Here is an 18756-nt window from a genome sequence, read left to right on the forward strand (position 1 = left end):
AAAAAAAAAAAAAAAAAAAAAGACATGGGAGGTTGCCTATATATGTTATAGTTGAGTGTCTAATTGACTAGACTATTAAAGAACATAATTTGATAATTAGTTTGTATTAGTCAAGCCTAATCTGTCTTGCGTAATGCTCTCCTAAAAGAATAAACGGTTCAATGTGATGTTCTTTTTGTGAATCTGAAAACAGGAGCTTTTGTTTTACTTTTTATTACAACTAATAATTTTTATTTCTAGATAATATAGTCAATGGGCATAGCTTGAAATTGTTAAATCTCCTATTCTTGACATTATAAATTAAAATTTCCATCGCGAATGCAACGGTGGCCACAAAGATACCGATACAGAGGATAGTAAATGCTGATTTAAAATCTCCGATATTAATGGGTCTGTTGGTTAATTTTGGACTATCCCTACGATTTCTGCCGAGGATTTTTCTGATCCACAAATCACAGAGTCCTGACTCGACACACCTCACGATTACCGTATGGATTCGCTTACCGAAAACACTTCCTTTGGAAAATACAAGGCCTATCCGGAGTGTAGTTACCGTGTACGGTATGCTGTGTATTCTATACCCTTTCTTATTGATGAGAAACTCCATCGCCAAATCCCGTTCAAGTAATACGAAGTTCTTCCTCTGATCTAATAGCTGTGCGCTCTCTTCCAGCCCAGGACTAAATACGGTGTTCGCTAAAGCTTTTCTTACAAGGGTAGTCCTGACCTTTCTAGTTATTAAGTCATTTGTTCCTGAAACCATTACTGTAACGTTTTTCTTGATTATATCATCGACGGAATTGATTTCGCAGACTTTGGGTGGGTTCATGGTAAAACTATGCAAGTATGTTGTATACGTAAAACTTATACAATAGAACGGTAGGACGATACACATTAAAATAATCCTCAATCTTCCCACAGGTAATCTTGTTGGTTTTTCCAGGATAATGCCAAATACTATGAAGAAATAGGTGATAATACTTTTTGGTCCAAAGACTGCCAGTGCACTGACGCTAACGCTGATAGTAAACAAAATCACAGACCACAAAGATACCGAAAACATTCCTACCAAAAGTTTCCACCCTATAAGTTCCTGGCAATCAGCTACATAAAACTGGAGAAGTTGTGTGCTATGAGAAAATCCGTAAGTTACTCGAAAGAAATAATTGAAGGCGAGAACGGGGCCACCGATTGCCAGGTCGATCTCGTTACGAGATACGTTTTCATAGTAGGCATGAGCTTCTTTGCCACTCGTCGACTCCTGGGGGCTGGGTCTGGATGACCAACTGATTCTGAGGCCACTAGTAGAAGCTAGAAGCAAAGCAAAATTTACATCTGAGCCGATGTACCTTTCACCCTTGAGATAACTGAATGGGAAGCTTTCCCTAGCAGAGACGTGGAATTCGCAGTCTGGAAATTTATTCCTTCCAGGATAGTGATAATAACTGCAATTTGAAATACAAACTTGTTTCACTTCCTTCCCACACTTGTTGGATTCTGCAAAGGGGTCTGCTCTATAGACGGAGTTATTTATTTCGATGAACAAAGCGGAGTTATAAACCTAGGAACATAGAAAACTAATCAGTATTTAAGAAATATTACTATATTTGAACTTTATATATTGTAATATATTAATTCAAGGTTTTACTAATGCTATAAATGTAAGCATCCAATTTATCAATACAGACATAATAATTAAGGACCTAATAATCAATAATTTGGATATAATATTTACTGTATACTGCCATAAACGCGTGAAAACATCAATGGCGAGTTGAGTCTCTAGATGTGGTTCAGTGATTCCACAGAACATCACCACCGTCCACACTGATGGATTCCATTTTTCGTGGTTGCAAGAAGCATTCGCCAAAAGCTGTGACAGTTCTTGGAGGCTGATGACCATGAATAGGTAGGCTACTGGTGACTCGACAGGTCCCATGACGCAGGAGTTGGATATGCTGACTGGTCTACCCAGCTGTACCAGAGGGCAGTCCACTTTGCCGATGTGTACGTGGCCCTGCGGGAGTAAGGAGTCCAAGCAGCTTGGAGCTGGTTGTAGGCCTGTCAGAGTTAATGGAGCAAAAAAAGTATAAGTTAAACACAATGAAAAAAAAACAAATCATAGTTTTACATGTTTTAATTTAAAAAAGTAAACTTATGATATAATTAACTATAATTGAAAGTTTATCTCACTTTTGAGGAAATGATAAACAAGTGTTTTGAAACGATTCAACGCCAACCTAACCTATAAAACTGCTCGTCTTACAAAAAAAGTTTCTTAATACCTCTTAATTAATAGTTTTGCAAGATCCTTTTTTCTTCATGTCTTTTTTAAATATTTGATATTTCTATTTTCTTGTGAATTGCCCCTACGGATTTGTATAATATTTAACTCAAATCGTGGAAAAAATGGAATTAAATGAATAGAACCGAAATTCATATCCTTCAAAATGTAATCTTAACTTTTCCGATTATTTAAATCCTGTAATCCAATTGGTTACAGCCACTACTTTCTAAGACCAATACCAAAAAAATGAAATAGCAATACTACGAAGATGTAAAATAAATTTGAGTATTAATAATGGCCACATCATCTGTCCATATCCTGAGTTCTTGGGATTGTCTGGCAAGAAATTTACATTACTTTATGTAATTAGACTATGCATTTATATTGATATTTTTCCTGATGCTCGAATCTTATAATCAAGCATCATCATTGAATATGACCCAGTAGCTTACTATCTGCCTGATCATTTCTTTAAATATACCCACACAGGTAACCGACCTATGCCAACAAAGTAGGAGCGTCAAGTTTTCATCCCGTAGGATCACCAACCCTGCTGTGAAGGAGTCGACCCCAGCCGTATATGAACCGCTGCTATTATGAGGTTGCTAAGATAACGCTTCAACTCCCCCGACTAAAAACGGCCCATTTACATCCACTCCTTTTAAAAAACGAGATTGATAATCATTTGATTGTCTGTCTCAAGGCATAAGGAACAGCAGCGGCACCTGAAAAAGATTTTTTCTTGTCTCAATAAGAACAAGAGATATTTAAAAGCGATTGAAAATATGTATTTTTTTTTCTTTCCCTCTATCTTAGTCAGTTATGGAAATAAATTATACAAGCTTTAATTAATGACTCCAAAGGCAAGAAACCGTTACATGAACAATGAACTAGCAGCAGAAAATTGGTTTTTGGCTTATTTAGCATGAAGGATAATGACGAAATCCTGCAGGCAAGCATAAACCAAAGCAGAGTTACACTTGAGATCGAATTAGAAAGCAGTTTAGTTAGTACTAACTGAATTTCAACTGAGAGTAGCCGTATACTCTTTGATTAGCGTACTTCAATTAGGAAAGTTGGTGGGACATAGCCTACAAATCCAATCGCCGACTGATATTCCTCCAATCTTGTGTTATGGAGGGGCTATCCAATTAGAAGGTGCGCCAGCCACAGAGGTGTGATAGGATCAGCCATTCCCTCCAATAAATCCTTCCCTGTCAGCCGTATCCAAAACTCTGATTTATGGTATCTACAACAAAACCTCAAACAGTTTATTGATTTCTTACTACAAAGCCGTCGATTTTAATTAATTAAAGTAACATTTCTATCTCTACTAGCATTTTGACAGCGGGGCATTCATGTTTTCTGAGCTAACTAATTAGCCAACCGCTGAGCGATAAGAATATACTTTTATTTTGAATAATGTACCTATAAAATAATTATTTTTACACCAAAAATGCAAACTATTCTTTAATAGCTGAAGGCGGTGCGAGGATGGTGGCTGATAGATGTGACTAGAAGTGGTAAGACTGACCCTCTTCAACTCACTTCATCGTAAGTGATTTAGCGGTCACTTTTCTTCAACATTTTCTTATAGAATTACTTATTTATTTAATTTTTTTTTATTTTAATAGTTTCCCATCTTCCTTTTTGACACGCCACTGGTGCATTTCAAAACGTTATTTTATATCTTAAAAATAATATATTTTATATATTCACAAAAAAATTTTAATTGTTTATTTTTGTGTGATAAATTTTGACGGTTAAGATGAAAACTGAGAACTCTGCCTGAAAAAATACAATAAGGATACGAAAACTTAAATCAGAAGCATTGTAGGGATACATTTCAGATGTAAGAGGTTCTAGGGAAAAAACTGATTCTAATTTCAGAGGATAGGTTTAAGAAGGTTACAGAAAGTTGTTGAACTTGAGGTACAGAAATAAAAACATTTTAAGAAATGAGTGAAATATAAAACTGTGAATAACTATTATCAATGAAACCTATTTATATAAATTGCGAATCATATAAAATAATTATAATTTTGGAGAAAAAAAAACAATAAAATATTAATAAAACTGTTCAATTAAAGAATTAATAATGATTTAAAACAAGTCCAAGATTGTAATAGGCTGATTCAACACTTATAACTATAATTAAATAAAACAATATCATTAAATCATTAATAAATCGTTGAGAATAGATGTTTCTTCAGACCATCTCTTACTATCTATGACAACTCATTAATCATTAACATAAAAACCTTTATTTATTTATTTTATTTTGGAAGTACAAGATATCAATACTCATGAATTAAATAAACATACTAGCAGCATTATCTACTAACTCTAAAGATACAGCACCTTATATCTCTAATAAGTCGTAAAGAAAGAGCAGTATCTTGAGAAAGTATAAAAACGCACCAACTTTTATCATGATTGATCTGAATCCATCCCCCTATAATCAATATGACTGTTAGAAGGTAAATTAAGCAACATACTTTTTGTAAGCATGAGTGTATCCGAGTAATTATTCATCGTGGTGTCTCAGAAGAAGATGGTCTCGAGACCTTGTAGAATAGAACTGTCATTAAAGTGTAGCCAATGGATAGTGTTGCCATATATGTCAAAGTCAAATCTAACTAGTGTTTAACGGCATGTATTAATGCATTGCACTCTCACATAGAGTTAGAGATTTAGGACTTACATTTGAACAAAAGATTCTATAAATTATTATTTAAGACGGTTTTTAACTTTTTTGTCTGGTGACCGACTTAAATTATTAAACAATTTTCACGGCTCTCCCCTTATGTCGATGAATAATATGTTTAGACTATAATGTGGAATATGATGGTCAGTAATCATTGTCTCGAAGCCGTTGTAGATGTGGAAGTTGAGGCATAACCTTTGCAACGACGTCGGTTCAATTCGTCGGGATGGGTAAAAGTAAAGGGGTAGGTAAAAGTAGTGGTCCTACGAAAACTCGATCTTCTCACTCTGGTTATAATATGCTAGTTACATCTAGAATAACCCCATCCCTTCCGTATGTCAGAAATTATCTGAAAAATAACTTTAAAAAGTTATAATTGTTTCATCCCAGCTCACTTTAACATCACTCTTCTCCTCATCAATCGTTAATTGGTTGATATTTATCAGCTGTAGCGTGATAGATGATTTCGCTACTCAGTTATGTCTTTGTTAGTATTATTTACATACTAAAGCTAAGTAGCCCGAAGTCACATGCTGAATTGACTCATCTGTAGCATGGGAAAGGTAGTATCCTTGGTCCCATCCTCTTCACCGACTATACAGCTGACATTCCAACCAGTCCTAACACTATCCTCACCACGTATCCCGATGACATATGTGTGCTTGCAGTTAATAATAACCCATTAACTGTATCCTAAACTCTCTAATTCCATTTCACAACCCTCGAAGAATGGTGTCGTAATTGGAGGATTGAGATAAATTCCAACAAATCCCATCAAATCACCTTTACCCTTTGTCGTAAACCTACCGACTGCCCTACAGTTTCATTTAATAATGTTACTCTTACCCCTGTCGAACAGATTCGCTACCTTGGACTACATTTGGACAAACCATTAACCTGGAATCTTCACACAAGACTGAAAAGACAGGAAACTGCACGTCGATTTCGACTATTACAGCACTTACTAGACAAACGTTCTAAACTTCCAACACATTACAAAAGACTGATCTACATGACTGTAAGCCAATCCGGACATATGGAGTTGAGCTTTGGGGCTCCACTAAACCTTCGGATTCCTCTAGTATTCAATCCTTACAATCCAAAATCCTTCTTAAAATCCTTTAAAAACACGCCTGTTACACTCCATTTTAACTAAGACCATATTTACTAAATGTATTATGTAATATACAGTTGTAAATTTCAATAAAGTTATTAAAAAAAAAATTTGCAGCATGGGTGGACGGAGCTAGTTCAATATTAGATATAATTCCTAGTAAGGGTGTCTTATCACTTGATTTTACAATCAGCAGAAACCACCTCTAATAACACGTAAAATGGATTTATTGTTACATGCACACAAAATATATTAACACAAAGAATTCTGAAATCAAGCATAGGAGGAACTTTAATTATTAGAGTTATAAATTCCAAAATTTATTTCCTCTTGTCCCTGTCAATACAAATTATTATTCTCATGTTTTATTACAGAACGATTTATTTTACCACTTCTAACCTCAAATGAGTGCACTAAGCACCTGAACGGCCAATCTAAAAGGGCCAAAGCTCCTTAAGTGGAAAGGATGATTAGAACCCCCGGGCCATTGTATGGTTCGGGATAGCCTTTAGGATAGTCCTCGGCATTGTCTCAACTCTCTACTGTGGGTAAGGGGCCTCTCCTGGATAACATTCCTCTGGGAGGAAAAATGTAACTGTCCCGAGGGAAACCTGAGATGGAAGAGATCAAAGGAAACCTCCAGGGGACGGAGCAGTAATTACCACAGTCCTTGCTTAGGGGCAATAACAACTATCTGGCTGTGAGAGCTCCGGCTCCGGCAAGATCTGTCACAGGGTCTTTTGTCATTGCTCATCGTCCCGAGTACTTTTTACAAGCTTTTCAAATAATGATTTTTTAATTTCTGGCATTCTTATTTAAACAAATATTGTTCCTCTACCATAAAATATGAATGGAACTCGATAATATAAATAATAGTATTGACATAATAAAGAAAATGTCTTTTATTATTAGTGTTAAAGCCCAAAAGTACATTTTTCTTTTCGTTAATTTAATTTTATTTACTTCCAACTGGTTTTTTATTTTTTGTTAATTATAAGTTAATTGCCTTTTTTAATAACGATTCACTTTTATTTTGTAATTAAAATTACGTTAGAATTTATAACGTAAATATAGTTAAATAAGGAAGTTTGTTATGATGCGAGTATAATAGAGATACATCGCTGCAGTTCGGCACATACAACAACATTGCAGGCTGCAATGGGATTACGGCCTGTATACAGGGACCGATAAGGGAGTCTACAGTCTACAGTCCGCTGCCTGGAGCCAAGAAGTTATATTGAGAGACACCCACCGGCTCACCACGTAAAGTTTTCTGGGGTGCAACTCAGGACCCTCACCCACCAATCGACGTTTGAAGACGGCGGATGTTTCGGACTGGAGCGGTATGCGCATACCACTACTGTGAGTGATTTTTTTCCTTCATCAAGCCATGCAGCATTTTTATCGTTATTGAGTCATTCTAATTAACTTTAGTATAAAGAGAAGCAATTTGTTTATATGTATATATCAAGATATTTTATTTTATTTCGTTACACGTCTTTATTTTTTTATAACAACAGCAACAGTTTTTTTTTTTATTTTTGTTTTATATTTTAATTTTATTAAATTTGTATACCAGTTTAGAAGGGTTTTTTTTATTCTCTATTTTTTTCTTTATTATTTTTGTGTTTACAATCTTTGCAGGTCCTCCGTTTTATTTTTTTTTTACTATCTCACCGAACCAGCGAACATTTTTCTTATGGGGAAGAGGTAAGTTGGTTTCATTTAAGAAAAGCCCCTCGCCCCAACAATTAGTCTAATTAATAACTCTTTTACTTTCTCTTACTTATATATGGCGTACATAGTAAGGGAAAAAAATGTTAACGGAAACACAGTATTGCATTTGTAATTGATTATGGGGGAGTATAGTTTCGTACAAAAGACACCCCTGACTATATACAATGTTATAATTAAAATAAAATAAGATAAAAATAATGCTTCTAAAGAGAAAAGTAAAATCAATAACAAAAAATAACGACATTTGTAGACCTAATGAACCAAACAATTATCTTCCAATGGTAAAAAAAAAAAAAAGTCAATTTGAAAAAAAAAAAAAAAAAAAAAGACGAGAGAAGAAAAAAAATAATAAGTATAATAGAAGTAGTTTAAATAATAGAATTAATAAATATAGAATTTATAACAGAATGTCCTGCAGCAGCCTGGGCTTCAGTTTTCGGGTCAAGGTTGGGTTAACCAGGTTGTAGGTCACTGCTCCTACTTAACCTCTACTTTAACTGACGGCAACTAGGAGTGGAACTTCATGAACCGTTGTTTTGATCTAATCCTTTATTGACTCCATTTGTGATCCCCGATGCAATTGGCTATTTCTTACAAACTAAGGAGCATCCACTGCGATGATAAATAATTAAACAAGAAAAAAAGGAAAATCAGAGACAGGAGTTCGAATCAGAAAAAGCCGAGACAACCCGATCTGTTCCTATCGCATTCATATGAACTGCATGTATTTGGAATGAGTTGTTTTCCTGGTAGGAATTTTCAATTTTCACATTCAGAAACCCTAAAATACGAATTTTTATGTTAAGTGAATGTTGTGTAATACGGGCACCGCACCATTTTTTTTTTTTAAATATTTGATATTCCAATTAAACCAAACTCTATTTATTTATGGAAAGAAAATATGAAAGACAGTACATGTCATTAATTCGGCAATTTTTAAAGAAGAATGTTTATCAGTTACTTGTGCTAACCTTAGACCTTTTTAATTTTCTTAAAATTCTTAATCGAATATTGGTTCTATTTAACTGTCATAAATACTTTCATTTAAATAAAATAAAAATAAAAAAATTCCAATTAAGTCTAAACACATTCTTTATTATTCCTTTAAAAGTTCAACGTATTCCTATTTGAAAAGAGATAGATAGATTTATTTCTTTTTTTCCATTAATAACACAAACTAAAACTTCTAATAATCAACCTACACTGCAATTTTTCATTGAACTTTATTAATATATAAAAGAAAATTTAATTATACTGGCAATGAGATCATCTACAAACGAAACTTTCGAAAGTATTTTAGTAAGATGAAAAAAGTTTTCTTGGTTTTAACCAAGGTAATTTACAAGTTTTACTGCTTTTATAGTCCCAAGATTTTACTCTGTCAACTATCTAAACTAGTGTAAAAGAAGAAAGCGATGGTTTTTATCTTCAACATTTCAATCGACAACTTTTTATTTTTAAATCATTCTACCATTGTCGTCGACTCCCGTAATTACTTCTCAGTTCTTCTAAGTTACTAAACCATTTTTTCATAAAACTTCACGAGTTCACACCTAATTGAGACAGCCTGAGGGATGCGAAAAGTTTAAGCAAATGAAATATCGTTCTATTAGTTAAAAAGTATTGATGGATAAAGGAGAAAAGAATGTTCTTGTAGAAGAAAAATTTTAATGAAAGTTTTTGTACTTTTACTTGCCCTCATTTAAATTATGTATAGTTCATTTTTTTTTTAGTGATTGTTTTTAGTCTTTCCGAGCCTGAACCTCTTTCTTTATGCTTGAATGGTAAAACTTTAAAATCCATAAGGTTTCAATTACAAATTTTTACTTTAGTCAGTTTTAAAAAGCAAATTTATACAATCGATTGTTAATTTTAATTTATAATTCATAAATTAGATCATATATTATTTATAATTAATTAGGATCAACCACAAAAAATAATAAAATATAACTGTTATTTTAACTAAGAATTGTACAAATCTTAAATGTAGATATACGTTGAAAAAAAAATCACTGTGGATTCTTTCTGGTGAGTGCGAAACAGGCAATTCAAAAACCCAAAATCGCAGTTGATTTCCTCTGGTAGTACGAAACAGGCCATTGCATAGTTAACTGCAATTGGAACCGATAGATTATTACATCAACGGTTTACGAAATTCCACATTAATCTACCAACAGTTAAAGGAACATCGTCATACAACTTAAGCAATCTAACTAGATCGAGAAGACTGAAGCCCTGTCTGATTCAAGACACCCTGTTATAAACTCTTTATTGATTTATTTTTATTATTATCATTATTGTACTTTATTTTTATCTTTTCTCCTTCTATAATTATTTTTCAGCCCAAATTACTTTTTTTTTTATTTATTCAATGAATTGTTTTTGTTAGTTATTTTCTCTGGATTATTATTATTTTTTTAATTAATCTTTAATAATTTTAATCATCATAGTTCATGAGTTAAGAGTGCCTCTTGCACGAGACTATACCCCCTCCTTATCAACGGTTAAAAAATAACTTACAAACTGTAACAACCGCGTAAGTCGAGCCAGGACCGATCTGGTAATAATGGAATATAAAAATAAATAAAAAATTAAAATTACATATCATTGCTATTATATGAAGTTTATAGACTTTATGTGTTGTGAAAGCATATAAAATTGGTTTTTATTGTTCAAGTACTTGCAAAAATGGAAAATATTGACAAAATCAAGAAATAATTAAATATTTTAATTAGCGTTTTTCTTGAAAAATATATAATCTTTTGTGAAAATAAACTAAAACTGTGTTTTTTAAATCACTAACAAACTGCCTTATTTATGACGCAATAACTGTCAACGTATCCTAATACAATGTGTTACAGTGGACGTTCTGTAATCATTTTGTATCTAGAAATAACACAAATCCTCAAAAAAAAGGCATTACGAAAATGCTAGAATGACGAATTATTTTTAAAAAGTTTAAACTGAATAGCTATAATACCTAAGTTTATAATGCTGTTTATATTTTTTACTTCCATGAAGTTGATCAATCATAACTCCGATGTAATATAAGTCCTTGCACAAAGAACCGTAGTCCGCTCTAAACTGCTACTACCGATCGAATAAAGCCAGTATTTTGTTTATTTTATGTTCGCAATCAATCAGATTCCGTGCCTGTCTCATAGCTTATTATTTATTCCACTTTTAAAATGTTTTCGTGCCACCGGTATCACTATTCCCGACGAAATTCGCAACTTTACTCAATTATTGTACCGGCCATATCTGATATCCTTATCTCTAATGCTCATCTATTTTTTATTAACAATGCACTCATAGATGGAATCTCAATTTCCTTCAGAATTAATAGAACATGTCTGCAGAACTGAGAAACCACGTAAAGGTCGAAGTTCAACATTTCAGAAGAAAAAAGCAGGTTAAAAAAGTAATTTTTATTATATTCAGGTTTGTTTTTTTATTTAGATGCAAGTTATTAAAAAGAAATTCAAAATTGCTAATTATAGTGTGAAAAGTTACGAAAAAATAAAAGAACTAAAATAACTCTAAATTAAAGCCGTCACATTTACCAATTATATTTGGGTTTTTTTGTTTTAAACAAGGAACCTTTGTAACCTAAAATAAAAAAATTAAATTTGAGGTTTTATCTTTCAAAATACGCAGAATCTAAAAATCAAATTGAAAAAAACAAACAAAAAAAAAACAGTCCATCTAAGTATATAAAGGATTTTTCAGAGACTACAGGTATCTTTCTTTTAGATTTGGTACCCAAGTCAGAGCGCTACCTGCAGAATATCCTGATATTCTCAGAACTCGACATTACGTTCAGCTTGCTCCAAAATGGCGACTTATTACATTAGCATATTTACCATATCTATATAGCATATCTACTATATATCTCGGTGACTTATTGGGATAGATATAAATCAAAATAATTTATTTAAAAAATAATAAAAAATTAAATATTGGCTTTGTAATGGGAATTACTTATTTTAAAATTATTTATTTTTTGGTATAATAAGTATACGTGGGTTTGTTTGTGAACGTTTACACACGATTTGACTATAAAAATACAATTTTATATAACTATTTTAGTTAATATTAGTTAAAAAACTAGAAATATTAAAATATTATTCATGAACCGATTAATTTATAAAAAGCAAATTAAAGCCACGGTATTTTCCCTCGTGCGAAACCAATTTTAGTCAGTTGATTAGGTCAGTCCAACCCTAAGAATTATTAGTTATGTAATAGGGGAGTTTTCTTTCTGAGGAAGTTGATTATTTTTTTTTTTTTAAATAGTTGAGGTAAAGAAAACTTTTAATTAGAATACCGACCATGCTATATTTTGTGCTTGCACAAGGTTTCGAAATTTTTTTTCCAAATTCATGTACTATTTTATTCTTATATTTGACTGGTGAAAGATATTAATTTAAATAATGAAGTTATATAAAAACTTTTTAAGTATATGTGTATAGATGATAATAACTCAAAATGTAAATTAATAAAAATGACAAATATGGGGATGCAATAGTACATGAATAAGAGAAATTATAACGAAACTTTGTACTAGCACAAAATATGGAATAGTTGATATTCTAAAAATTTCATCTAATTATTAACGGTTCTATAACTATTGACTTTTTTTTTTTTTTTGTTTTATCATCGTCCCAAAACTCTCACTGAGAAGTCAAAATTACTGAAAATGTTTTGTCGGATACTCTTCGGTCACCTTCCTTTGGTTGTCCAGTACTTTTATTTTTATATCGGGTGGCGGTGATGTCTACGTGTGCTTACTAAGCTGTCATGTTCAACCAAAACGAAACTTGATGAATAGCAAGGTTTGTTCATATTTTATACATATTAATTAAGTTAAAGAATTAAATATCACTACCTTCTATCGAAATATGTCCAATCAGAGCTTCCATGAGTATCAAACTGGAAAATGCTCAAACGATAAGGAAACTTGGGGTTAAGATAGCAACCAATTCAACTACTGTCAATAACAGGAAATGTTTTCTGTTATTGCTTTCGTACAGTGACAAGGCAAACTGAATTCCATTAAGCTCTATATTGCCAAGTCATAGTTAATGATGATCGACTAAAGATAAGGAATAGCTTCATTTATACAATTGCGGCTATTAAAACATAAAAAAAAATAAATTTAGATATGCATAAAAGGAGATAAGTAATGGCTTATAAATTTAAAATTTTATGGAAATGAGTCTATTATTGGCTCGAAAGCAATCAATTTTCACTTTATGACTAATAAGCTTATAAATTAGTAACCGAAAAAAGTTGTGAAAATAAATATAAAAATGATACGGTAATAAAGATGTCATTATAATTCCTGAATGGGCATCTGATCTACAGCATAAAATTTATATATTTGCGAAAATAAAGATTCTAATCTCTTTTTTATTTTATAATCAAATGAAGTGATTTTGATATTGCTGTTTTATTTTAAACTGGGTGTGGCCCACATTTGGATTTCTTGGATTATAAAGTGTGGAAAAAAGGAACACTAATAAAAAAGTTTAGCTTCATAGGAATTGCTATGGTAATGTTTACGGCGATCTTCGGATGATTTTTATTATATGGTTACTGCTCTGACCCTAATAGCATTAAAACATTGATCTACCGGATTTTTTTTTTCAGAACCTCTTAAGCTGAATCAAACAAGATGTGAGAATACACATGTATATAAATTTACAAAGTTTCTATAAAACTCCTTGTACTATAGAGAAGCTACAACTATAGATAAAACTTAAGATTAAGAAAACTAAATCTGAATAAATGTCTCTGTTACATACGTTTTATGATTGTTCCTCCAAACTGTATTGGAGCTGAAGGTGGTGTGAGTTCTGAACAGCGGGTCGATGTTTGTTTTTCAGCGAGTCAATGAATGTGATGTGCCACCATCTTATAAAATCGGGAATAAAAGTCGGAAAATCATAGAACTCGTAAAGTTGTTATGGTTTCATCTTGTAGCGACGTAGAACTCACCATCTGTTACGCAGTACATTGTCCTAAAGATAACCCTTTGTCTTTTTTTTTTCTATTTGTCAGAGTACATTTGCTCGATCTTGATTAGTTGAAGTAAAAACAAAAGTAATTCGTTCTGCGCCTACGGAAATCGTTCCATTAGAGTTTTTCTTCTTAAAAAATCGATACTATAATTTCAAAACTTTATTTATTGATAAATATTATAGTCTGCCACAATTTGTTGGGCAATAGGTAATGGTATATCTGATCACATTCATATTAAAATTTAAAAAAAATAAAAGAAAAACAATTACTTAAAAATAAATAAAATATCTCTCTAAATATATATAAGCAGAAGATTAAAAGAAAAAAAAATAACTTACTATGTATTTTTAATAAAAAATAAAATTAGCATACTATGTATGTGTAAAAAAAAATCAAAGTATGTACATATTTGAAAAGAAAAAAAAGAAAAATTAATAACAATAACTTGATAAAATAAAAAATAATCCCTAGTCACATTTACACTCTTATATACAATATTTACACTATCGACCTGAGGATTCCCTAGCCCATTCGGGTGAGGGGTAGATCAGGGCTCTTTGAGATCCCAGCGCATCCCTAAGTAAGTGCGCTAAAGCTGCAGAAACTCGACTTAAATGGAGAATCATACCATTGTCATAACTCCAATTATCCATTTGTTTTTTACAATAAGTCTCTTGGCCTATGCCGTTTCAACCTTCGAGGTGGATTGTGGAGTGAAACTGGATAAGGTTTGAACTAAAGGACCAGGTTAAGATAACGTAATGGTCTTCTCACTATCACATACATTGAGTAGGATCAAGAGAATGTTGAGCAATTAAACATGTTTCTTTCATTTGAACAATGGAAAGACATGTTATAAAACGGTTGTGTGTGGGGTGAGCTAGTGCCTATAAAGCTGGCTATATGTTAAGTTGACTTTTCTGGACGCAGGGGACCCTAAAACGGGTAAATCTAATAAGGTCTCAAAAAAACTTTTTCTGACCAATTACCATACTTTCTCAACTGTAAGTTGTTAAAGAAGTAAAAGTGCTACAAGAGATAATAAAAAGTTACTGTGAATGAAAATGCCAAAACTTTAGACGAGAAAAGCTCTCTAGAAAAAAACTTAGAGCGCTTCCTATCTTAGAAAGTATAAAGTCGAATCTATATATCCATATATATCGTAAACTTTAATTTTTATTAAAATATTTAAATAACTTTTTTTCACTTATAAAGTAATTTTATTCAATGTGCATTATAACTTTTGTCTTTATTCTAAAATACAGATCTGTGATTTTCTAGAAAACGTGTTTGACCTCAGAATATTAAACATTAGTGCAAGTTATTCTAGGAATTTTTGGAAGAAATAATAGATATTCACTATCGTTTTATCAGTAGCTTTTATTTTTAAAAATATACATTCTACTTGTTGATATACTGTTTATTTATTACCAAGTTGGTTATAGTGTTTTTGTTTATTTTCCTTAACACTTATTACAATGCTTTGCGGAAGGAAAGGAAGGCTATAGCCCTGCAGTGGATACCAGGCCATGTTGGCATAGATGGTAATGAGCAAGCTGACAAGTTGGCTAAACTTGGTTGTGCAGAGAACCAGCCTGTTCTACCACTTTCCTACAGAACAGTGAATTCACTTATAAGCGCTTATTATAAGGACAGTACAAGTGCTAGACACAAAGTTCAAGCGGAAGGAAAGAAGTTGGAGAGCCTACTGGATAAGGAAAAAAGAATCCCCGGCAATCTTAGCAGAGCTGAGAGAGTGGCCTGTTTTCGGCTAGTGACAGGACATGATCTGCTCCAAAAACACCTCCATCGAATTGCCATCGTAGATTCCCCGAAATGTCCTCTTTGCAACATGGGGGACATGGATGGGGACCATCTTTTGGCGTGTGTTGGTCTGGAGGATGTTGAGCGAGATGCGGACCAACTAAGAGGACGAATAAAATTGTATTGGGCTGCGAGAGAGAAAATGGCGTAATAGCCCACTTCCTATGGCGTAGGGGGGAAAAAACAATGCTTTGCGATTATTATTAAATTAATAATTACATTTAATGTTCTTTTTACATAAAACTACTACCCTATAATAAGTACAACTCGTTCTCATATTTAAAAAACTATTTTAATCATCACTTAACTAGGTAAATGGGCCGCCAGTAGCTCAGTGGTTAAGACGCAGTTTACATTACATTATTATCATTGTCATCCATTGTTTTAGTAGATTTAAAAACATCCTAAACAATACTTATACACAAACTACAAGCAAGTAACCTAACACAACAACAAACAAAATCGTGACGAGCTCAACTGGTGTGTTGTTTGTTTTGAAAGGGCGTTTAACAGCCTGGTCATCAACGCCCGTTGGTTGTTGGCTTTGGTAAGGCCTAGTTGTTTTAGTCATAGCTTTGGTATGGTGTACTGATCCACACCAGTGGGACTCATTTCCGTGTGATCTGAAATATTATCTAGCTAGGCAATTACAATTTGTTTAATAATCGTAACGATAGTGGAAAGGATGGGGAAAGGATTATGAAAAGCAGATAAGTAACTATTCTAATTTTAAAAATAGACAAGATAAATAGATAATTATAATAATTAAAGGCTTATTATTAAGTTAATCTTTTTTTATCTATTATTATTATTATTATTTATATACCTTGCTTATATATTATATCTACCTCTCTTCAAAATGGAAAATGGATTTCAACTTTTTTATCCTTTAAATACAATCCCAATATCTCTTATACAATGGAATTGTAATGGCTTAAAAACACACTTTAACGATTTGAAGATATTGATTAAAGATGAGAACCCATGTGTTATATATATACAAGAAACCACCTTAAGACCAGAGAGAACATTTCGTTAAAAGATTTTGACATTTATCGAAAAGATGGGTCGAATTATGACCATGCATGTAGAGGCGTCCTCATTGCGGTTAAAAAATCGGTTTTCTCAATAAAAAAAAATAGACATTGACTTCAACTTGTAGCCGTAACCTTACACCTCAGAATAACATTTTCTATTTGTAATATATACTTACCACAAGACCGACTTATACAAACAAACGATCTTCTAAATATCTACAATATATTCCCTCACCCTATTATTTTTGTGGGTGATTTGAACGGCCACAGCCCGAGATGGAGTTCAAATGGTCTAAATACAAGAGGAATTAATAAAGACATTCATAGATCAGTAGAACCTTCTATTCCTTAATACTGGAGAACCAATCTTTTGGTCTGTTGCATGACGTTATTCTCCATTTAGTAGATCCAGTAACAGACTCTCAATGATGTAATATGTAATATCGTTTTAACATGGTAAAAGAACGGAATATTTCTCCATTTAATTATAACTTTTTCCATTTAAGACGCTTTAACATGTTAAACTAAAGATCGTGCATACCCCTATCGAAATCAAAATCAAAATGTATATATTTATTCATATACTGAGACAATATGATATGTAATGAAATTATCGAAACAAAGAAAAAAAAAAACTTAATCGTACTAGTATTAAATAAGATATCACGAATTTTCAAAATCGCCCGTTCACTCTGTCTATATAAAATAGTAATATTCTTTTGTAATGACTCCGAAAATTCTGAACCGATATAAACATTTTTTTAAGATCTGTGTCGTCCTTAGCTATTGAAATCCTGTGTTTATTCAATATAAATACATTTATAAACAAAATTAAACATTATTCACTTATAGCTCAAGATGTATACGTTGTTTTTATATATAATCTATTAAAAACATAATAGGTAATAGAATTACCTACACAAAGAACGATGTAAATTTTAAATATCACATATTCTCTCTATCTATATGAATAAATGTGTAATGTTCGTTTGATACTTAACTAGGATCGCCAATTTTGTTTCCACAAGCATTTTGAAATTAAACTTATTAGAAATATGGGCTTTCATCTTCATTTCTTTTATGCTTAATCAGACTGAGCCAAAGCAACTTCGAATACAGCTGATAGAAGATACATATATATTTATAAATGTCGATTTATATTCCCAATTAGATCCTAATGAAACAAAAAACAAATACATATGGTTTTTATTTGTACGGCTACAAAAAAAAGAAAACTAAATTTATTTATTTTTGAGTTCAAAATACATTACAATAAATTTATAGTTTAGTTTTTTAACCCGAAAAACTAAAAATTATATTTATTTTATCTTATTTATACTGTTTTTGTTTTATTATGATCTAATCGAGAATATAAATCGACATTTACATCAGTAATACGTCTCTGTAACAATATGTTGTTATGAAATAAAATTATACATCTAGGCGAATGTTAAATAATGCAGACATACAAGAAACCTTCACATAAAACAAGACCCCCAGAACCATTACCCCATCCGCAGCCCATAGTTTCCCAGAACCCCTTCCGGAATATTGTACCTTTATCCATCACGTCCCTCATTTCCTCCATCTATTCTGGAGCTGGAGGAAAAAATGTCTCTCACCCTTCTTGGCTGTTATGCAAATGGACCTCCTGCTCTTTTAGGAAAACCTTTATGAAAGGGCTTTTTATGATGACAAAGGTACTAGGAGTCGAATCCTCAGAAAATGCAAATGTTCTATGAAATGCTAGGAAATTTTGATAATTATTTAATCTCTTTTTTAGTTTATCTTATAATATAAAATAAGACCACATGTTTAATGGAACACTCGCTAACTATACAAAGGTTAGTTATAAATTTAAAAAATTTTTCTTAGATAGATCTAATTTGCTAAAAATAAGGGAATAATCCATCAAGGTCTAATCTTGGTTGCTATATTCATAAATATTTATTTTTTTTTTTTTTTACGTTTGGTAAGAAACTCATTATAATATTTATTTTCAAATATTTAAAAATTTTCGAACTTT

The 18756-nt window shown here is 32.0% G+C and overlaps 2 protein-coding genes across 5 annotated transcripts in view; one reads left to right on the plus strand and one right to left on the minus strand.

Moving 5' to 3' along the window:
* The window catches only part of Oct-TyrR (Octopamine-Tyramine receptor), a 287359-nt gene that overhangs the window by 230747 nt on the left and 37856 nt on the right, over window positions 1-18756 (plus strand). The window lies entirely within an intron of this gene.
* LOC136796379 (uncharacterized) lies at window positions 33-10922 on the minus strand. Of its 2 annotated transcripts, none has more exons than XM_067049947.1 (3): window positions 10826-10922; window positions 1736-2061; window positions 33-1561 (listed from the first exon to the last, which is right to left on the minus strand). In XM_067049947.1, exons 1-3 carry the CDS (start codon window positions 10860-10862, stop codon window positions 221-223), a joined length of 1704 nt encoding a protein of 567 aa, XP_066906048.1. In that variant the 5' UTR covers window positions 10863-10922; the 3' UTR covers window positions 33-220. The 2 variants fall into 2 exon arrangements, with proteins under 2 accessions (XP_066906048.1, XP_066906049.1); XM_067049948.1 differs by lacking the exon at window positions 10826-10922 and adding an exon at window positions 3306-3468.

Source organism: Halyomorpha halys, unplaced genomic scaffold (assembly GCF_000696795.3).
Source record: "Halyomorpha halys isolate HHAL.00 unplaced genomic scaffold, Hhal_1.1 Scaffold390.1, whole genome shotgun sequence".
NCBI lineage: Eukaryota > Metazoa > Arthropoda > Insecta > Hemiptera > Pentatomidae > Halyomorpha > Halyomorpha halys.